Below are 23,672 nucleotides of genomic sequence, written 5' to 3' on the forward strand. Positions count from 1 at the left end.
ATAATTCTCTGTTTCTTATTAGCTTGTTCTCTTGTATGTTGATAACTTTCTGTAGTATTGTGTTTGGATTCCTTTGTTTTTAGTTCTTGTATATCTCTTGTAGCTTTTTGGTTGTGGTTACCATGTGTTTTATATATAGTAAGTTATGTTTATAGCAGTTTGTTTTAAGTTGATGGTTGCTTAAATTTGGACACATTCTAAAATCACCATTTTTATTCATCCCTTCCAGGTTTATGTTTTTGTCATAATTTTTTACTTCTTTTGCATGTGTATGTTTGTGTGGATCCCTTAATCTATTGTAATTTTACATGATCTTTCTACTTTGGGCTTTTAACCTTTGTAGTAGCTTTATACTTGGTCAAACCACTGCTTTTATTATGTGTTTGTCACAATTTTTTCATTCCTGTTATTTTCTTTTTCATATTTTTTTATCTTTTTTTTTTTCTTCTTAAAGAAGTCCCTTTAACATTTCTTATAATACTAGTTTGGTGGTGATGAACTCCTTTAGCTTTATCTTGTATGGAAAACTCTTTATCTCTCCTTCCAATCTAAATGATAGCCTTGGTGGGTAGGGTAATCTTGGTTGTAGGTCCTTGTTTTTCATTATGAATGATCTCTTCTAGTCTTCAAAGTTTCTGTTGACAAATCAGTTGATAATCTTATGGGAGCTTGCTGTATGTGACTAACTGCTTTTCTCTTGCTACTTTTAAGATTCTCTTTAAACTTTGACATTAATTATAATATGTCTTGATGTGGGCCTCTTTAAGTTCATCTTGTTTAGGACTTTCTGTACTTCCTAGGCTTGTATGTCTGTTTCCTTCTCCAGGTTAGGGAAGTTTTCAGTCATTATTTCTTTGAATAGGTTTTAATCCATAGTCCTCTCTCCTCTCTTTCTGGTACCCTTATGATGCAAATGTTGTTACATTTAATGTTGTTCTAGAATTCCCTTAAACTTCTAATTTAATTTAATTTAATTTAATTTTTTTCCTACTCTGATTAGATGTTTTTCGGTACCTTGTCTTACAAATCTCTGATTTGATCCTCTGCTTCATCTAATCTGCTGTTGATTCTATCTAATTCCATCTTCATTTCAGTTATTGTATTCTTTAGTTTCTGACTGGTTCTTTTTTATGGTTTCTGTCTCTATTTCTTACAGAGTTCATCTCTTCTTCCTTTAAGTTCATTGAAAATTCTTACAACCAGTGTATTGAACTCTGTATCTGGTAGATTGCTTGCCTCTATTTCATTTCATTCTTTTTCTGGAGTTTTGTTCTGTCCTTTCATTCAGGATATATTTCTTTGTCTTTTCATTTTGGCTGACTCATTGTGTTTTTTTCTATGTATTAGGTAGATCTGCTGTATCTCACAGTCTTGGCAGAGACGTCTTATGTAATAGGTGTCCTGCGCAGCCCAGTGGTGCAGTCTCCCTGGTCACCTGAACTGGGTGCTCCAGGAGTGTCCCTTGTGTGTGTCATGTGTGCCTTCCTGTTGTAATTGAACCTCGATTGCAGTTGGCACATTAGTGTGTGGGATTAACTCTAACTGGCTATGAGGACTGGCCGTGACTATAGTGGATGAGTTGTTGTGCAGAGGCTGACCCTATGGAGTGGGATTCACTTTATCAGGGCTCTGGAGTCTGCCATATCTACCCTTTGGGGATGCCATCTCTGGAGCTGGTCAGGTTAGGTACTATGCTGTGATCTGAAGCCAGCCACTGTGTGTGTTGGTTCTGAGGCCTCTTGGGAGGGGCTCTGGTGCAAGTGAGGGTTAGCCATTGTTTGTGTTCCGCCCAGGACCTCCTGGCAGAAGTTACTGTGGGATCCAAGGTTGGTAGCTGCCTTGCTGGGCTTGGAGATGCCTGGAAGAGGCTATGCTATGAGTGGAGGCCAGCTACTTCAGGGATTGGGGCCACTTAGCAAGAGGTACAGTGCACACCGAGGCTAGCCACTAAAAAGCCTCATACTTTATAAGGAAATGATAGAAATATTTCATTTAGACTTAGAAACATGATGATGATTACTATGACCACTTTTATTCAACATTATGCTCGAAATCCTAACCAGTAAAGTAAGGAAATAATAAATAAGAAATGAAACACATCTTTTATTATTTAACAGAAGATTGTTTAGAAAGTTTAAGAAAGATCTGTATGCAAACTTATTAGCTCTGTTGCTAGAAATAGACACCTTTAAAAAATAAATCATGCTTCTGTACCTTAGCAAAAATGTTTAGACAGTGTGATTCCAGTCACAAGAGGAACAAAATTGTATCAAAGAACCTAAAAAAAAAATCTAAATAAATAGATGAGTAGACAAAGTAACCTGGAGATGTCACGTATTTTTAGTATATCTGTTAATTCAGTATAATTTCAACCAAATTCAAAAGTTTGTCTTGCAGAACTAGGCAAGCTGATTCTAAAACTTAGATGGAAAGGTAAAAGGTCAAGATTACCTAAGAGGAAAAGTGAAGAAAAGAGATTCACTTAATCAGATATAAAGCGAAAGTAATTAGAACAAGAATAGATCAGTGACAGAGTTCAGGAACAGACTGATATTTGCAGGAACTCTGCATATGATAGAGATAGTATAACAAATCAGTGGGGAAAGAATAAATTATTTGGTAATCAATGCTGCGTTAGCTATGTTGAATAAAGAAGTGTTGGCTATGTTGAATAAAGAAGTTGGATTCCTAAATCACAGATACACAAAAATGAATTCATTAGGTTGAAAACCTGTAGTTGAAATTCAAAAATTTAAAATGTTAGAAGAAAATATATGATAATAGCTTTACGACTTGTGTCAGGAAGGAATTTTTAAATAAGACCTCAAAATATTAACCATAAAAGAAAATATTTTTATTGTGAAACAAAAAATAAATTTAAAATGTTTTATTTATAAAAAAAAAAAAAGGTTTTATTCTGTTAGTATGTTAAGGACCATTTCTTGTTTTTGATTATTTTCATGTGACCTCACAAATTAAGCTCTAAAAAGGCAGGAACCTTAGCTATATCCCTAGTACATAGAGAGGATAGTGCCTGAATGAATGTGATTTGTAAGCTATTTTGTACTTGCAGTCAGTTGCATCCTCAAGCTCTGTGGGGCACTAGGAACATTTATCCTCCCATTTGCTTTTAATTTGTATTTAATTGGTGGAAAAGTTTGAGGAGTACTCCTAATTGACTGGAACTTGAAATCACTTGCCAGCTATATCTGGGAAACTAAAGAAGAAAAATCTGTGTTTTATTCATAGTTCCAGATAAAATCTATGCATTATTTACTAATTTACTTCACCTTCTTGAAATTTCTTGGGCATTCTGGGGAAAAAGTCAGAAAGATGTAGTCTCTGCCAGCATGAAGCTTAGGGTGTAGTAGTGAGAAATGAAGTAAGCAAATCAGTGATATTATATGACAGATGTTATGATGAAGGTATACCTGGGGAGCAGAGAGACTTCCGAAAGAGTCAACATTTTAAGTAAAGTTCTACACATTTACAAATACAAGAAAATATTTGGAGAGTATTTACAAAAACAAGAATTTAAAGAAAAATAAACAGTTGGGAAGAAAAAAATAACAGTAAACCCCCTAAGGGCAGACATTATCTGTTTTGTCTACTATTGTGTCCTAAGAGCTCATTCTTTGGATTGTGGAAGGTGCCCAGGGACCGTTTGTTGATTGAATCAGTGGAAGAGAATGAGAAATAATAATTTCCCTTTTGTCAAATGTCATATCTTTGGAAAACTAATCATTTGCCCTTTTACTTTCCATTTTTAATTGTCCCCTGTTTCTTATATCTGATTGTCTTGCCTGTCTCCCATTCAGCTGATATATTTGCTTAAAGCTAATCTTCCTCTCACATCACTTTTGTAACTTGATACCTGTTTAAAAATTCTTCAAAGAGATCTTTGTCTCTTATAGTAGAAAGTGCATATTTCTAAGCCTTGTGTTTAGGGTCTTTCATGTTTAATCCTATCACAGCTATCACACTATATCTGCAACTGTTCTCAAACATAACCCTACTTTTGTAGTTAGGGACTCTTCTTATAGTCCCTTAAACATAATGTGCTCATTCCCACTTCCATTCATGTTGACTCAACATCTGGAATATACTTTCTTCTCTTCAAACAAATCATGATTAGCCTGTTAATCAGTGATAGACTTAGCCTCACCTCTGACCGTTCTAGTTCATTATGATCCCCTTTTAATTTTTTTTCTGATAGGAAATATTTAGATAAAAATCAGAGTTAATGTTGAAAACTTTTATACTTCATATACTTTGTAGATAGTATATGAGAAAATTTGGTAGAAAGAAGCCAGTTACTAATTCATTTTCTTCATCAAGAGCCACCAAAATCCATTTGAAAATGTTTAGTTATCTCACTTCTATCTTAATAGGGAAATGACTTCAGTACAAACGTTCATGATTTCCATTTTACTGTAAGTTTGCTTTCCAAAGTTACCATTATCTCTCCTTTGTAAAATTTTGTGTATTTAATAATAATATTGAGAGGTTTTTTTTAATTATTAAACTCGTAATAGGAATTTTTGGGTAATAGAAATAGGATGAAGGAAAAAATAGAATCACCGGTACTTTTACTATGTTATTACTCTTAGTATTTGGTACACAGATACACTTTCTTAAAATCTACTTAAAACTTTTACAGTTTTAAGGTTGTGTATTAGAATAAAAGCTCCTCTGCTCTACTTAACACAAGCTTATGATGTCAGCAATTGAGTAGGCCATAGTAAGTTGGGTCTTGCCTACTCCACTGAATAGTCTGTGTTGAATAGTCTATAGCATGTTTATTGGATTAGTAATTATTCTGATGTGATTTACAGATATTATTAACCCCCTTGAGTCTTAAAAAAATGAAAGTTCTAAATGTATTAAAAGTTTTAGTAAAAAGAGCCAAATAATTATAATAGAAATAGAGATTATTTAAAAATTAGCAAGTATGAAACTGATAAACATAAAAGTATATTTAATATACTTATGATGCAACAGGAATAATATTGACTATTCAGTTGTTAATAAGGAGATAAGGAAAACTGAAAACTGCCTAAAGGAGATTTACTTAGGTGGAATACTTCCTAACGTGATGTTAATTCTGGAGGAGACAAGTGTTTCAGACTTCAAGGCTAAGCATAGTAAAAGTGCTGCTGATATAACTTCTGTTACAAGACACAGACGGTTTCATATGTTCATCTTTATATGTACAGCAAATTAATAAAGGGCACTTGACAAAATTTAACATTCTATAGTCTTAGAACTTTTAATTAGAAAGAAATAATAAATATTTACATAAGCTTTGTCCTTAATATTAAAATATTAAAATGCTAGGCATATTTCCATTAAAGTATAAGACAAGGCTATCTACTGTCATGATGTGTTTTTTAGCATTGTTTATAAGTAGTGCTGAAGGAGAACCCTATTATTAGAGGCCTCAGAGTGTCCCTGGCCTCACCTCTTCTTACTCTATAATTTGTAACTGCACACAAATTTCATGTCTTTAATATAGGTGGGGTTTTTGCTTCTGATTCAAGCTGATTTTGCCCAGATAACGGCATTGTGACTCATTTACCTTCCCCACCCCTTATCCTCCGTATGTCTGCTCCTTTTCATTAAGCCTGAGGACAGTAGATTAACTGAGCCTCAGGTCTACTCTCAGGAGGACAGTAGGTTTCAGTTGGACTTTAACAGCCCCAGGCTGATCTTGGCTGAAAAGCAACAGCAACCCTACTGGGACCAAAGGAGATAGCACCATAGCTGATTTGAGAACCAGACACAATAATTAATTACCTCATCCTCCTTTAATTGTCCATTCAGTGGCACCCATGCCCCCAAGTCCCCTAACTCCCTTAGTTTTCAGGATGACTAATTTTTCCTGTACTCTGGAGATTTTGGAGGAGCCAGGCCTTTGAGCAAGAGCTTGCCTGTGTTTCTGGGACTCACAAATCTCTAATAAATGCTTATTCTATTTAGCCCAACTTCTGTGTCAGTCTGTTGTCTGAGTGCACAGGCAGCATGAGCCCCGGACTCATTAGTCTTCTGGTTACACTATCTGATGCAATTAGATAAGAGAAATACATGAGAGGTAAATCATTGAAAAGGAAGAGACAAATTAAGCATTAATTTTACCTGGAAATCAAGAAAATTAAATGAAAATTATTAGGAAAAAACAGACTTTGATCAGGTGACTGGTTACACAAAGGAGCTTGGAAGTCATCACTCTGTTCTAAAACACATATAAAGCAAAATAAGTTGAAAATCAACAACTCTTCTTAGCTCCATTAGAGAATTGAGGTCCTGGGGCACATGGCTGCGCCAGCCCCTCCTTCCATCTACTCTTCCAAATTGGAGAGTCAGGGCAGAAACCCACCAGCAGAAACCTCAGGAACCAGTGTAGAGTAGGACATCTTGAACTGTAATAGAAGAATTGGTGTAGGCTCGCTTGATAAGCCTGAGAGTTAAAACTTAAGGCCTAATCCTAGGAAGGCCTTCAAACTTTGGTGACTTTGACCTACAAGAGTCTAGCAGATTCTCGGAATGAAGAGAAGAAACTCTTTTGCTTCTGTTGGAGGGAAAAGCAGCCATTTTTAAATATGCCCCAGTCTGTTTTTAACAAGGCTCGTCATCAAGGAAAACTATTTTACAGCCTATTTTATTAGGTTTTGTCAGAGCCTAAGTGACCTAGGAGAAGGGAAATAGCCAATTCCAGCCTCCTCTAGCCTTGCATGTGGAAAAAGAGAAATACAAACTCCACTACCTTCTAGCTATTTTGTCCTGCCTTGGGGAATAAAGCAAACACTTGCAAATTCCAAAGCCTAGGGGCACAAGCTCACTAACAGACTGAGGGTTATAGACTCAGTATAGGAAGGTAGAACACTTCCCCTTACACTTCACCACCAATCTCTAAAGGCCTGTTTATCTCAGTACATAGTCTGACTTTCAACAAAAGATCACAAGGACTACTAAAAGCCAAAATTGGTATGTAAGAATCAACAGCTTTCAGTTATAAAAAGATGTATTAAATACCAGGGAGGGGGTGGCTCCGTAGTGTAGTGGTTAGCATGTCTGCTTTACACGCAGAAGGTCCTGGGTTCGCACTCCAGGTGGAGCCACAGACCATACCTTGGGTGCACTGGGACCCTGGATGCGCCCCTACCTCCAGGTGCACCAGCCAGGCTCTGGGTGTGCATAACAAGCACGTGGGAGGAGATGCCCCACCTTCAGAGATCCAGCTCTTATAAAAGGGAGACAGCAACATCCGTGGGTCAGGGGTGAAAGTGGGGAGGGGAGAGAATTAAAGAGGGAAAAAATACTAGGGAGGGAAAGATTCTATTTGTAGTAATTAAAAATATAGAACACCGAAGAATAAACTTAAGATATATGAAGAAACTTAAAAACTCTACTCAGTAATATAAAATAAGTAAATAGAAAGGCATATCTTGTTTTTTGGAAGAAAGGCTCAATAGTGTTCAGATTTTAATTCCTGCTTATCATATATGTAAATAATATCGTTAAAACTTGACAAGCCGATTCTTAAATTTATAATGAGAGAAAAGTCTGGAAACAAATGCCTTTTGATGGGGAGAGAATTAAATAAATTACATGTTTACAATGGAATACTATGCAGTCTTTGAAAAGAGGAGCTAGATCTCCATGTGTGGATATGAAAATATGTTCCAAGATAGGTTAAAAAAATCAAGGACCAAACAGTGTGTATTAGTTCCCATTTGATGGTAATTGGAGGAAGGATAGAAGCTATGGGTACAAAAACAGGTGGTGTTAGAGACAGGTAGAATGAAAATAAGGAGACGAGTTTGAGGCTGTTCGAACAATTCCAATTAAAAATTGATAAAGGGCATGTACTGTGGCAATGACCTATAGAATGAAGGAAAGATTTGAAAAAAATACATATGCAGATATAAGTTATTAAAGCTGCTTGAATGTTGCAGATTAGGGGGAGAGAAGAATCAAAGATGATAATTCAAGTTTCAAACCTGGTGACAATTTATAGTGCACTTCTTTTCTGTCTCACTGCGCTTCCTTTGCATACTTTGCCAGTTCTTCAGCTAAACAAGGTGAATCTGATGTGTCCTTCATCCCTTACCCTTTAACTTTACTTGCTCCCTAATCCTCCTTGTCCTCTCTTCCTTATGTTCCTTCTTTCTTATGGCTCTAGCTGTTCTCTTTTTTTGGACGACACCCACATCTTTACCTTTTTCAGTCTCTGATCCATCGTATCAGTTGATTGCTGTACAGTTGCGCTAGGATATTGTCATGTCATGATCATAGTCTTAGTACAGGCATAGGTCTGTTCAAATTCAGTTGCTCTAGCAAGGTGTATGATGCCTTGGAAAAGTCGTTTAACTTCTGTAAAGGTCAATTACACCATTTATAAGTGGGAATATGAATATTACTTCTCTTTCACGGATACTATGAGTGCTAAATGAGTAATGATATTCTGAAAATAGTGATTTAACTGGGCCAGCCCACGATGCCATTTTCCTTGGTTTGAGGCAAAATTAAAGTAATCGAGATAATTAATTTGCCTATCTACTTCTATTTTGGTTTGGTTGGATATTCTGAGCCATTCTTTTTTGGGGGAACTGTTCTTTATCATAAGATGATATCTTTCTAAATTTTGGTTTTAAAAATATTTCTTTTATGGAATGATGTTGCTAAAAGATGGTGGTTGTTACTGTGATTATTTTAATGTTCTCAGTTATTTAAAAAAATGTGCAGCCCTATGTTATTTCCCACTCATGCCCACAGATTCCTCTGTTTACATCTTTTATTAGTGTCGTGCATTTGTCACCATTGAACCAATGTTGATACATTATTATTAATTAAAATCCATAGTTAACATTGATTTACTTTTTGTTTATACATTCTGTGGGTTTTGACAAATGTTTAATGAGTATATCATACAGAGTAGTTTCACTGCCCTAAAATTCCTCTGGGCTTCATGGATTTGTCCTTCCCTTTCTTTCCCTGAAACCCTAGCAACCACTGATCTTTTTACTGTCTCCATAGTTTCGCCTTTTCTAAAATGTTAGAGTTGGAATCATCTAATACATAGCCAGATTGGCTTCTTTCACTTACCAATATACCTTTAAAATTTCTCCATATCTTTTTGTTGCTTGATAGCTCATTTCTTTTTATCACTGAGTAATATTCCTTTGTATAGATGTACCACACTTTATTTGTTCATGTACTGAAGAACTTTTGGTTACTTTTAAGTTTCGGCAGTTGTGAACAGCTTGCATTTTAAGATTCAGATTTGAAAGTTTGCTTAATATTAGATACATTCATTTTATAGGTCTGCTGTAACAGAGTACTGCCAACTGTATGGCTTTAAACAACAGAAATTTTTTCTCTCATGGCTCTGAAGTGTAATTTTGGGACATAATAAATACATATTTTGGTTTTCATCTTCAGCCCGTGGCCAGAGCTCCTAAAACCTTTGTAATTTCTTATGAGATAAGAGCTATAGAAGCATCTTTTGTTGTAATGTTTGGTTTTTGTCCCTGGCTCCTTAGAGATATGTATGGAGTGATAAAAGTGAAAGGAGCATCTTTCATTATTCATAATACACCCTTGTAAACACATGAGTTTATGTTAATGAGGTGAATTTGGGAAGAGCCCTAAGGAGGGGATGTCAGAGGAACCAACCTTGTGATTAGAGATTTGGAACTCTCAGCCTTCCTCCTATCTCTGGGTAGGGGTGAGGGGCAGGAGGTCGAGTTGATTACTAAAGATCAGTGAGTTCATGTCTAAGCAATGAAGCCTCTATAAAAACACTATAACTGAAGGAAGGGGTTTGGCGAGCTTCTAATTGGTGAACTCTTAGAGGTGCTGGGATTATGATGTGCCCAGAGAGGGTGTGGAAATTCCATACACTCTCCTACCCTATACCTTGTGCTCTGTAGCTCTTTCTGAGTTGTATGATAAACTGGTAAAAGTAGGAAAGGGTTTCTGAGTTTTATGAGCCATACTAACAAATTATTGAATCTAAGGAGGCAGGTTGTAGTAACCTTGATTTTTGAATGGTTTGTCAGAAGTACAGGTGACAGTGTGGGACTTGAGATTGGTGTTTGAAGTGGGGGCCAGTGTTCTGAAACAGCCCTTACTACGTGGGATTTCTACTAACTCCGGGAGTTATTGTAATAATTGAATTGTAGAATACCAGTTGGTGTCTGCCAAGAGTTGGAGAATTGCTTCGTGAGGAAAAAACCACACATTTGCTGTCAGAAGCATTGATGATAGAGTATAGAAAACTGTTTTTTCTTTTAGAAGGCAAATAATCTAAAATCAAGGTATTGGCAGGGTTTGTTTCTTTTGAGGGTTGTGAATGGGAATCTGTTCCAAGCCTTTGTGGAGGCACAAAAATTAACCCCTCCCTCGTCCTGAGTTCTTTCAGCTTGGCTAATAATAAAATTAACAGATTAGCAGGAGAAAATATCTGAAGTTTATTTTATGGATGTACATTTGGGGTGTCATAACAATGAGATTTAAAGAGTCATTGGGTACTTGGTACTTGAAGTTTATATGCCATTTTGGAGCTAAGGAGACAAGGTGGGATGTAGAATAGAGGAGTGGTGGCAGTTGTGGTTAGGAACTTGAAAGGGCTGGAAGGTAATTCACATGTTAATGAAAAAGCAAATGTTTGGCAAATAGATGTTTGCTGGGCAATTTTTAACAATGAGACTTGGGAGAGCACTTTGGACAAATTGGCCTTCCTAGGTTCCTCTCTATCATACATTAGTTTATGTTAGATTGTAGTTATGATATCGCCCTTCTTGGAGCAGATCTTCTATCTAAATTTCTTTAAGCAGGTAAAGGTGAAGGGTCAAAGGTTCTTTCTGAATCATTTGTTCCTTAATAACCAGCTTAAAACAAATATCCCGAAAGGTATATTTTGGGGTGGCTAACTGTTCCCTTACCTCTTTCCTAACTGCTGGTGAAGGCCAACAATCCTTGATTTTCTTGGCTTTTAGATTCATCACTTCAGTCTTCCTCCATCTTTACATAGCATTCTCCCTGTATCTCTGTATCTTAACAGAGCTGTCTTCTATAAGGACAACAGTCATTGGATTAGGGGTCCACCTTACTTCAGTGTATCCTTATCTTCACTAATTATATCTGCAATGACCCTGTTTCCAGATAAGGTCACATTCTGTCAGTTAGGACTTCAGCCTATCTTTATTTGGGGCCACAGTTCAACCCATAGCATGAAGTGATGGTTTGCAGACTAACTGCTCTTTAGATACCCTTTTTTGTTGTTGAATCACCGATGGTGATGTGATGTTAACCAACTTTTGCTAATGTAATGGTGGTTTCAGCTGAAAACCAAACTGCCATTTGCTATGCTATAGAAAAAAAGGCCTTCCTTGTGCTCGAATTTAGGTGTACTACTTTCAAATGTAGAACCAATAAGATCCATTCCAGATGCCACTCTTTGGCCATCTCCTGTTCAGATTTTTGCTTGTATGGTTCATTTGCCTACTTTGTGGTTTGTCAGTTGTGAAAGAAAAGGAGTTCTAAGGAAAGTAACTTCACAGGGTGATCTGATTGTAAATTCCTAACTGGGCAGGTCATGGTGGGTAGTCATGCCCCTTTTAACTTCTTTAGTTAAAAGGCTTATTTTTGCCTTAAGCAGCCCTGTCCCTGTTTCTGTGCATCTAGGTTAACATACCTTTGAAATTCCTCCTTTCAGACTCTTCCTTCTAAAAAGCACGAGAGCACAGTAATCTTAACTATCCTGTAATCTGATCCTTGCCTTACTTTCTCCCACCTTTTTATAATCTTCCCTTTTCCTCTTTAATTTTAAATACATAAAAGAAACTACAACACTGTTGTTTTCTGGAGCATTTGAGATCCTGCCCCCTGGCATATGTTGTCAGTTTGGGTTAAGTAAACTCTGAAAAGATTTTTTTATTGGTTTGGGTGTTTTTTACCTCAACACAGTCAAGTTGTATAAAAAAAATAGACAAAAGTAAAATTGTTGTAAAAAATTTTCTTTAGTAGAATTGTTCAATAAAGAAAAAGTTTATTATTTTTTCTTTTATAGTTATAGTACATAAACTGTGAAAGGTAGTTTGTAATTTCTAGATTCATTTTTCCCTTTCACGTGATTTTAATTTAGTATTTTGACGATTTCAGAAAAATTCTTTCCTGTTTTTCTGTCATCTGACATTCCATGTGAAAACTGACCCATAACTTTCCAACTTCCAGATCATCATTATAGACAAGGTTTCTGAGTTTCCTTTTTAGTAATTTCCTGATTGGAGAGAGAGGAAGAGAAGGGAGGTGGGCTAAAGTCACATGGAAAGTTACTGAGCAGTTTGAAAATAGTTTGATAAAGACAGAGCGGGGAAAACATGGTTGGGGAGAGAGCAAAATTGAATTGATTATGTTTAGGAATAAAAAAAGAATTATAAATTTCTATCTGTGTTATTTTCTTTCACCAGTAAGATTTCAATGTGATTGATGGACTTTTCTTCATAATAGTGAATATTGTATTAAATGCTATCAGAGAGCACACTTTATATAATCTAATCATTGGTATAGCCAGACCTCCTGAGGGGCAAGGATCTAATGTATCTGATAGGAAACAGATTGGATAGCCATTTAGTAACATTATTTTGGCCCAGTAAAAGTGTTTTCTGAATTGTAGGAGATTCTCCAGGAGGGGATTTCTCTCCTCTCATGTAACTTTGTTTCCACTAAAGATATTTAAATATGAACGCAAAAAATCTAATGAATTGGTCTGGCTTTGCTGTCACAGTTCCCCGTTCTTTTTCATTCTGTTTTTTTTTTTTCTCCTCTGACTGTATTATTTCAAAGTTTCTATCCTCTACCTCATTGATTCTGTCTTCTACCTGTCTAGTCTGATGTCGACACTCTTGTATTCATTTTATTCATTGAATTCTTCAGCTCCAGAATTTCTTTCTTTTTTTTATGATTTCTATGTTTCTTCCTCATTTTGTTCATGTATTTTCTTGATTTCATTGAATTATCTTTATTTTTTTTGTAGCTCATTGAATTTCCTCAAAACAGCTCTTTTTAATTCTTTATTGGGTAAATCACAGATCTCTGTGTCTTTGGGTTCATTTATAGATGATTATTATGTTTCGATGATGTTATGTTCCTTAATTCTTCATGAATTTTTACATTGCTGTTTTGGTATTTGAAGTAGCTGTCACCTCCTCTAAGCTTTACTAGCTGCCTTCAGGTGAGAGATTCTTTTGCTTATATTCTGGGGCTTTCTGTGCCCTTGTATGGCTATACCTGCTCGACACTTCTTACTTCCTCATAGGCAAAATTTTTAAGCTGTGTGTCTTCTCACGATTTTGTAATGAACCAGGCCTGTTGGTAACCTCTCTTTTGTTGTCCCTAAGGTAGCCCTGCAACTCATGATTGTGGTTTTTCCCTTGCCCACGGACGTTGGCTTTTCTGAGTATAGATTTCCTGTCTGTCTGAGCTTGCTCTCGCCATGGCCCTCTGGAATGTGTACCAGGAGCTGGCTACAGAATGGGGAAGGTATGGGTTTGGCACTTGGGGTGTTGGGAGTTACTGTGATGAGGGGATTCTTGGCTGAAGTTTTTCCAGCAGCGTGTGTGTGGGCTTCCTATTGGAGCCTGGAATGAAGAGAACTGTTTTTCTCTATTGCTCTCTGGTATTCTTATCTTCCTCTTTCCTAGAGCTCTTTCCCTTCCCCAGTCATGGAGCTCAAGCTTTAATACTCTGGGTGCTGTGGGTGAGAGATGGGTTTCTTTAGCAGCATCCTCACAGCTGGAGAAGCTGAGTGCTCACGCACCACTCTCCCTATTCCCCCCACAAGGAGGGATCTTCAACCTACTCTTTCACTATGTTGTGGCTCCTAGGGCGATGCTTGTACAGTTTCTCTTACCACTCTAATGCATCCAAACTTGTATATTTATTTTGCTTCAGTGGAGGACTGGAACTTCTCTAGAAACCTGGATTTCTTTATCGTCTTTCTCAACTGTGAGTATCTGCTCAAGTCTGTGTCTTCCAGGTGCCTCATTGAAGAGTGATTGTAGTCACTTAACAGGTTCTTGTTGGTTTCAGAGCTCATACCGGGTTCTGTCTGCCTATTACCTGATGCACAAGTGAGTAAGACTCCTCCTGGGCCCCTTGACATATGATGCTGGAGTCCATAGCCCCAACAGAGGCACTTTCTGTTCATGGATAGATGCCAAAGTGTACATGTTGAAAGGCAACAAAACACTGCCATGATGCCGACATCACTCCTCTTGCTGCTTTCTTTAGAATAATAGCATGCTTGCTTTTTTATACCTGTATCTGAAGTTAGTTTAAGAGTTAGATTTATAATTCTCTTTATCACATGCTATCTCAAATATTAATCCATGTGTATTCTTTTTTATTTTTTTATAGTGTCTCTAAAATTTTATTTAGTGCATTGTAGAGATAATATGTTTATTGCAATTAGATTAATGCAGTTCAGACATATATAAGGTGCCATTAAATCTGTGTATTTTAGAGCAGAAAACCAAAGTACCATGTAAATAAGCCATTGTGAGAAAAGACAGTGAAAACTTTTGTTGATGCTTGTTAAGTGAATAGTAATTATTTCTTATATTTTAAAAGTACCTTCCCAATCCTTTTATGATGCAACTATCTCATTTCATACACTATCTCATTTCATACACACCTGTAAGGTGGATATTAATATTATCTTAATATAAATGGTTAAACTTAAGACTCAGAGAGGTTAGTATGGTGGCAATAAATGGTTTTTGTTTTGTTTTTGTTTTTCGGCTGGAGGAAAGTTAGGATAGAAAACTTAAGTATTTGCTGTTCATCACAAATAATTTCTTACATATAAATTTTAATTCCAATTTTCTTTTTTTCAGTTTAATTACCCTCAGGTAATTTTTTTTTTCTTTTTTCAAAATCAGGACATGTGGGTTATGTTTCGGTGACTGGCATATCTGAGAATGACTTCTTGTTGCCATCAAACATATTAGAGAGGTGACAGCATTTTCTTTCAAAGATCTGATAACATTTTATTACTGTCTTCTAGAATGTAGTTTTACTGATAAATCTGAAGCCAGCTTGCTCTTGCTTTTCTATGTAACTTCTCTCTCTCTTCCTCTTCCTCAAGCCTCCTCCCACCAACACTTCCCCTTTCCTGTCTCTTTTGGTCCATATTCTAGTAATTAGTCTTTTAATTCTTACAGTTCAAAAAAATTAGCTAAGATGCACCTAGCTATATCTCTGTTCATTGCTTTTTATGTTGAACATGGTAAACTGTTTTGATCAACAAACTTAGAAAATATTCATTCATTTCAAAAGCATGTTCAGTTATATACTAAATTATTGTTTATATTCTGTTTTGACTCTTTTTGGAAATCAAATTCTTTTATTGGTTTGTAGTTATCTACCCTCATGATTTTTATCTCTGTTCTTTTTCTATAAGCTCTTAAAGCATTTTTCATGGTTGCCCTCAACATACAGACTGTTTTCTGAATAATCAATTTAATTCTAACATTTTATTTCTATTATATTTTAATTTTTTCAGTCATTTCTTATCCTACTCATTTCTCTTAATCTCAATGTGACTCTTCTTATGACTTTCTGTTTCTGTTTATTAGAGAATATGGCTTATTTTCTTTTGGGTATGCCAGATGACTTATAAATGTCTCTACTAATGCCTATAGGGAATTATTTTCAGAAGATTGTTCTTTTGTTGAACTTCAGACTGATAATTTTCTTTTCCTTGTCAAATAATCTTCTTTTTCTAGACTCTATTTTTTTCTCTTCTGTTTGATGAATATGTTCAGAATCAGTGTTTCCTACATATGTAGGGTCTGGATTGCCCCTGGCCCTGCTCTGTTCCATGTGAGTTTTTTTAATATCTTCAGCTCTAAACTAAGTTGTGTATATATAACCTCTAGTGTACATCTGTAGTTACCAGGCTGTCATCTAGTGTAGGTTTTCTGGACAAAGAAGGGATCTTGTCTTGCTTTTCTTCATTGCTTTACTCTCTGACATTCTAGTCATAGTATAGGGGGGCCTATGTTTTCAACACAGACTGCTTGCATGCATTCCCCTATCTCTTTCTCACTTTATAAAGGTTTGCTTATGAAGATTACATCTCTTATGTTATTATATGCTGCTGCCAGAGCTACTTACCTTTCACTCCTGTATACAACACACATAGATTCTTGGGTTTGCATTTTCCTTCTGAATGTAGAAATGTAGAAAGAGAGGAAGTTATAGGGAACAACACTGTAGCAACTACAAGAAGATATACCTGTGCAATAAAGGAACACTGCTCAGCTTTGTAAGTGGCATAATCTTTGTATTTACAAATCACGTATAGTAGATGATGGGCAAAGGATAAAGCACTTCCTTTATATTATTTTTACATATGTAGCATTGTTTGATGTTTATCAGTATCCTGTTATTATTTGTATCTTTTGATCTAATTCTGCTATTTTCATAATTACTAATTATGAAATTATTAAGATTCTGGCAATCAGTTGTTACCGTGACTTTCTATTACTATTATTAATAGGAAACACTTATTCAGTATGTTATATATCAACACTGATATAAATGCTTTGAATGTATTAACTCATTTAGTCTTTATAAAACTCTTTTGTGGGGTACTATAATTATAATCATTTTATAAATGGGGAAAATGAGGCATAAGGAAGTTGAGGACCTGGCTAGTATGTAGCACAGTCAGGATATGAACCCAGGAAATCTTCATAGTTGCATATTGTGTTTTTATCCTGTTTTCCTGCATCTTCATAGGCCCATTCTTCCTTCCTCTTTTTCTGCCTCCCTCTTTGTTTCCCTACTTCTTTCTCTTCCTTTCTTCTTTCTTTTATGACTACACAAAAGACTGTATCAGGAACTGGCAACTAGATGTCAAAGAGTTCAAAAATATGACCTTTTTTGAGTTTTCGACTGAGGAATAGAAAAAGTATATATTTGTTTATATATATATAGATTTAGTTCTTTAGGAAATGCATTAAGGTTACTTTATTAAACTTTCAGAGGTATGAATTTGTTTAGATTGTAGATTTATTAACAGAATTAATTTATTCTTTGTGGTTCTTAATTTATTGGTCTTAGGTGAGCAATTAGGCTATGGCAATGATGTCTAACCCTTTTGTCTAGTCCTTTGTAAGCACCTAACTGAAACTAAGGCACCACTAAACTTAAACTGTTGAGCACTTGAAATGTGGTTAGTCTGGATTGAGATGTGCTATAGATAACAGATATACTCTGGATTTTGAAGGCTTACTATAAATGAAAGAATATAAAATGTCTAATACTTTAAAAATATTTATTACATGTTGAGATGACAATATTTTTAATTGGATTAAATAAAATAAAGTCAATGTTTGTTTCTTTTTATTTTTTTTAATGTGGCTACTAGACAAATAAAAATTACATACGTGACTCATACTGTATTTCTGTTGGGTATTCAAAAATATATGATAGGTCAGAGGTCACCAAACTCTGGGGTGTGAACTGGTACCATCCATGGCCTGTTAGGAACAGGGCTGCACAACAGGAGGTAAGTGGCAGGCCAGTAAGCAAAGCTTCCTCTGTATGTGCAGCCACTCCCCAATGCTAGTTAGTATCACTGCGTTAGCTCCACCTCAGATCATCAGGCATTAGATTCTCATGTGAGCACCAGTCCCTGATGCCAAAAAGGTTGGGGACCACTGATGGGTACCTCTTCTCTAGGAGTCTGCTGGGGAAGAAGACAGGCAGAGTCGTGGGGTAGGTGCCAGCTTGGAGCTCATGCATTGGAGATATCAAACCCAGTTTTGAGGGCCTTTAGAAGGTATCCTTTAAGGCAGCCGGTACTTTGTTTTATCTTCCTTTTTAACCTTCTTTTGAGAACTCTTAAGTCTACTTATTGGACGGAAGGAAATAAAAGTCATAAGCTATTTAAAAATTTTTTGAGAATCTTGTTTTTAGGATATTGGTTCTCAGTCTAATGAAACAAATCAATATTGAAGTAGACCACTGCTCAACTGTCCCCCTAAACTGACTTAGGCAACTAGATAAATGGCAGTGCCACTTGCTAAGTATAGGACAGAGGTCAAGTTTAGTTCTCTTGACTTCAGGGGATCTGTGGGACATTTAGATGGGGAGAAACATTAATGTCAATTGGATGTATGGAACTAGGTAGAGTCCAAGAAAAATCTCTGCTGGCAATGCAGATTGAAGTTAGGACATCAGGAAGTGAGTAAAGTAAGAAATGGACAAACCTCTGAGGAACAGAGAATGTTAAAGAGAGGGAATATAAAGGGAATATAAAGGTCATTGGAAAAGAATGGTCAGAGAAGGAAGAGTTTAGGTAGGCTAGTGTACTTTCAAGAAGCAGGCAAGTGCAGGTAGTGTCAGATGAAGCTAAGAGGTGAAGACTGAAATGTCTATTATCTTTAATAACGAGGAAGTTATTGGAGAGAAAGCAGGTTCCCAGAAAGGGGCTGGGTTAGATGGCAAAGCCAGATTGCAGAATGTCGAAGATGTAATGGGAAGTAAAGAACTGGAGACAGTGGAGTTTATTGTTTGTTAGAGAAAGTGGTAGAGTGGGGTGGCTTTTAGGAGCTACTGGGATGTATTTAATATATAAAAACTGTGTGTGTGTGTATGTGTGTGTGTGTGTGTGTGTGTGTGTGTGTGTTCGTGTTCCTTAAGTTGTGTAAATCTGTTAGAAAACTGTTTTTCTATATGTTTATATTCTTAGAATCCAATGTAGCACCCTTCATAAGGTAACTACGCAGTAACGGTTGTTGATCATGATTTTAATATAATATCTTTTCAACAAGATTCTTTATCTTTATTTTCTAAACATTAAATAAGAGCTTTATTTTATCCAAGTTTAAATGCACTAAAACCCTTAGGCATGCCTTATGTGGGCTCTGTAATCCACTAAAAACTATAATTCAAACCTAGATTCTGACACTTTATAAACTATGTGATCTTGAACAAATTGTCACTTATGGCCTCTCTTTCCTCATCTAGGAAATGAGGATAACACCTACCCTAAAAGGGCTGTTTTAGGAGTCAGTGTTTAAACTCAGAGGTATGAATTTGTTTAGATTGTAGATTTATTAACAGAATTAATTTATTCTTTGTGGTTCTTAATTTATTGGCCTTAGGTGAGCAATTAGTGTTTAGTATTTAGTACTTTATACGAAGTAGGCACTCAGTAAATGCTTTGTAGAAAAACAGCAACTTCACGTTATACATGCCAACAATATGGTTTTTATAATTTGATTTTAAGTAGTATGTGTAATATAACTTTACACAAGAATAAGCATACTTAGTTGAAATTTGAGTGAAAAATTAACCTTTGAGTAAAAACTGTTTTTTTTTTTTTTTTTTGCTCCCTTCTTTCCTTTCCAATCTAGGTCCTGAGGGAATCTAACAAATTAGCAGAAATGGAAGAACCACCCTTGCTTCCAGGAGAAAATATTAAAGACATGGGTCTGTAATGGTATTTTTTGTTACATTTCCTTCTCTTCTCTGACTATACAGACAATTCACTACCCTCAATATACAGAGAACAGGCTCACCGCCCAAGACACTTTCTGTCTGGTGGCACTCATTACTGCCAGCCTGCCCGACATTTAATGTGTTCTCTAAGCCTAGGGTTGCACTTGTTGATTTTGTTTGTATTTGGACTGCTGGGAAACATGCAAATTGAATTATATTCTGCTATTTCTCTGGTTTGGTTTAGTTTCATTGAAAGTAGTTGGCTTTTTTTTTTTTAACTCTTGCTGAATTTTGTGAAATAAAATGTCATTATTCTGAATTACCACAGGAAGATATTAGGTTGCCTAGATAAAAAAAACATTGAATTCTCATTTTGTTTAAGTAATATTTCATCTCCACTGCAAAGCAAGCTGTTTGCAATGTAGGTGCCTTTCTTCATCCAGTCTGAAGAACTAAACATTAACTTTTGTGTGGGCCAGAATCTGGAAACAAGCATTTAAGCTATTTTTTTTTTTTTTGTCCTCATGCTTTTACTTTAAAATAGCAATAGCTTTTGAAGTAAAGTAACATATTAGGAGAATAAAGTAAATGATTTCTTAGCCAAAGTAAATACCACCTTTCATTTTATTATCAATTAAAATTTTAAAAGGGCTTAATAAATTCTTAATTTTCCCTGGCTAAGTGTATAAAACTAACTGTATAAAACTAAGCAAGCCAAAGGGCTTGTTCTTGCTTACAGTACATTTAGCATGATAGTTGTCTCTTCCTGCTCTTGACTCCTCATCGAATACCTTCCCAGTCTCCCCCACTCCCCCAACTCAGCCTCATATATCCCCTAAGCTCTTGTTCAGCATTGGATATTATATAACAACAATAGTTATCATTATTGAGTGCTTACTGTCTCATTTAATCATCCTCACAACAATCTTCTGAAAAGTTATTAATCCCATTTAGTAGACAAGGAAACTAAAGCATAGGGAGATTACCTAGGTAGTAAAGTTATAGCTAGCATTGTGACAGTTTTTTTCCTCTTCTGAACCTAAAGCACATGCTATTTCTACTATGACAAATTAGCTTATAGAAGACTTTTAATTTACCACTTGATCTCTCTCTCTTTTTTTTTTTGGCTCGTCTTCCTTAAATAGCATGACTTCTTTTGGGACTTCATTCTTGACCTATTTTCATTTTCCCTCCTTTATGCTCTTTTTGGTTTACCCTATCTAAATTAGTAGCTTTACCTACTATTTATTTACTAATGATTCCAAAACTTATTTCTAGTGTGAACCTCTGTCCTAATAAATATAATTAAATGCCTGCATCTTAGACACGTGCCCTTGGATAATTATCCCTTATACCCAGTATCTCCAAACTGAAATCACCACCTTTATCCTCAGAATTACTCTTTTTCTTTTATTATTTCCCTCAGTTAATACTAAAAACAGTTGTCTGTTCACTCAAGGCAGAAATCTGGGAGTCATACTAGACTGTTTTTTTTTCTGAACTCTGACACCCAAATCATTTACCAGATCTAGAAGAGTGAATCTCTAAAAATTTCTTGAATTTATTTTTTCCTCTCAATTTTCATGAGCCCTTGATATCATCTATGTTGGATTTCAAGTACCTATGAAAAACTTCAAGTGGAGATATCTAGGAGAGATATCTTAGGAGCTTAGGAGAGAGATTAGGGCTGGAAGTCCATATTGGGAAATTAGAACATGAATTTTAGTTGAAAAATAAAAGGAGGAAAATGACTCAGCATATGGAGTGAGAAGAGGGCCAAGAACATAGATTTGGTAAACATTTTACAGTTACGTGGTGAAAGGGGAACCAGGGAGAGAAACTGAGGAGTGAAGAGTGTGAGTCAGACTATATATTTAACCTTTGAAATAGGTACTTTACTCTCCCACTTCTGCTTATTGGATTAGGTTCTTTTTCTGCGTGGAATGCTGTCTCACCATCCCATCTAAAGGATAGTAGACATTGGGGCACAACTCACATGTCTATGTTCCTTGAACTTTTTCTGATCCCATAGCCAAATGGACTTCCCCTTCTCTATGTTAGAGTCTGCTTTCATGCCTCTCTTTCTGCACAGATTGTGTGCTCTTGTGTATTACATTTATTTGTATCTGTTTTATATCCTTATAGATATGTATTCTCAAGGCCATTTTAGTCTAACTCACAGAAACTCATGGATTCTTTCCCTGTAAACTCAGTGGAAATTTGAGAGGATTAGTAAATCTAAGCTCTTTTGGTACCATAGGCAATATTAGTATTGTAAAATTTAGAGGAATACCTAATGTATTAAATCAAGTATTCCAATTCAGAATCATCTATGTAGATTTGCTTATTGTGCAAAAAATAAATTTAATATAAAGTACAGGACTAGCATGACCTTGAATATATTAATTCATGTAGAAAAGATGTTTGATTTTTAGTTGGTCTAATGTAAATCTATGGTTTAGATGATTTTAAAAAGTTAGTGTTAGGAACATCAACAGATGCTCTAGAGAAGTAGCAGTCTCAGAGTCTTGTGGCCTGGGCACATTAGCAGTGGAGATAGTCCAAACTGCAGTATTTCGACCTTTAACACAGAAGACAGACCATGCCATGTGCGTGATGTGGTGGAAAGAGATTTGAATTTTTAGTCAGAAGAACTGCATTCAAGACTTAATCTTGGCAATTACTAGTTCTGAAACATTAGGCAATTTGTTTATTTCTCTGAGCCCTGGTAGTCTCATCTAAAAATTGTAGGTAATTGTAGACCTTATATTTAAGGGTGGTTATGAAGGTTAAAGTAGGTACTCAGGTGAAAGTGCTTTTTAAATTCTGAAATGCTAGGCCATTGATGCTGATTTTTACTACTGTCATTTGCTCTGGTAAGGTGCCTCATCACAGTCTCCTTTCTACTTGGTACAAACCCTGCTAAGCATAAATTCTCTTTTCAGAGTGACTTAGCTGCCACCAGCCTAAGGAGGAAGGGTAAAGAGGACAGAACAAAGAGCCTAACGATAAAAGCAGCATAAGTGTAAACTCTTATATTTGTATAGTACTTATAATTTTGGATGGGTAGAGATGGTGAGAACACTACATGCAGAGAAAGAACCTAAACTATGTGTATTATTCATGATTTTAGAATAAAGGGGAAGGTATAACAAAAACATTGGACAAAGGGGAACATATCTTCTAGAGGAATATAGAATAATAAGGTTGATTTTTTTGTGTGTAAGAACATTGGCTCTGGAAGGAATCCAGAAATTATTTTAGGAATATTGAAGAAAGCTTTCCTAGTTGAAGTAAAAATTCATAAGGGCAAAAAAATATGCAAGGCAAGTTTGTGTATCTTTCTGTAACGATGGGTTTATTTAATTTTAAAAGCCTCTCTTTAAACATGCATTGGAAATAATGATTTAAACAATGTAGCTCATACTTTAACATTCCCAAAGGAATTATTTTGATGATTAAAAATTGTTAGAAGATCACTCTCATTTCAAATTTCATATACAAAATGGTCAGTCCTTCAAAGTGAGGAATAAAAAGCAAAGTCAGGAAGTTGTATACCTTATAAAACATGTTTCATGTGCCTAAGTTTTCCCAGAAGCCTCCTGAAAGGTTCTTAGAAATTTGTGCCTTCTTTGGAACGGTGAAGATATTCTTATATATGTTGATTTGCTACAATAATGACATTGTGGGATTTATAAATATTTTAAGATAAAAAATTTTATGTTTGGCATTACAAAGTTTACCATATTAAGTATTATTTTGAACTGTGATAGCTGAGTTATCCTGCTTAATGTGTTAAAAAGCTGAATGGTATGTAGATTCATCATTTATCATTTAATAAAATAATGCTTGTGATTATTTCTCTACAAAGTTGAACATCAGTTGCTTGGTCAGGAATATAATATCCTCTTATACTATTATTTTTCTAAGAAATTATATTCCTTATGCACTGCATTTCCCCTACAGTATTTTTCCCCATAAATATAATTAGGTCAGAGGTTTCTGGTATTATATATTTCAGATATTGTATTTTTAGAGGTATGTTGACAGACTAGACTGTGGCCAAAGAAGATCAGCTGATTGGTGAGGTGATCTAGAAACTATGTTAAGATGACTGGTGACGGTGATGTGAGACATTCATTGTTGTTAACCAC

The 23,672-nt window shown here is 35.6% G+C and overlaps 1 protein-coding gene and 1 long non-coding RNA gene across 7 annotated transcripts in view; both read left to right on the plus strand.

Moving 5' to 3' along the window:
- MTMR2 (myotubularin related protein 2) overlaps positions 1-23,672 on the plus strand; it is a 99,178-nt gene that overhangs the window by 50,094 nt on the left and 25,412 nt on the right. For 4 of the 6 annotated variants that reach the window (XM_016159933.2, XM_016159934.2, XM_016159935.2 and 1 more), the window contains one exon: positions 19,434-19,509. In XM_016159933.2, coding sequence (XP_016015419.2) covers positions 19,434-19,509 — 76 coding nt within the window. Of the gene's footprint in view, positions 1-17,754; positions 17,855-19,080; positions 19,106-19,433; positions 19,510-23,672 lie in introns of those variants that run through there. The other 2 variants (XM_036220234.1, XM_036220233.1) reach the window with 2 other exon arrangements.
- On the plus strand, positions 829-17,748 carry LOC118602778. The gene is made up of 3 exons (XR_004950755.1): positions 829-14,010; positions 14,095-14,135; positions 14,946-17,748. It is a non-coding gene; the product is annotated as an uncharacterized LOC118602778 (long non-coding RNA).

Source organism: Rousettus aegyptiacus, unplaced genomic scaffold (genome assembly GCF_014176215.1).
Source record: "Rousettus aegyptiacus isolate mRouAeg1 unplaced genomic scaffold, mRouAeg1.p scaffold_m13_p_5, whole genome shotgun sequence".
Lineage (NCBI taxonomy): Eukaryota > Metazoa > Chordata > Mammalia > Chiroptera > Pteropodidae > Rousettus > Rousettus aegyptiacus.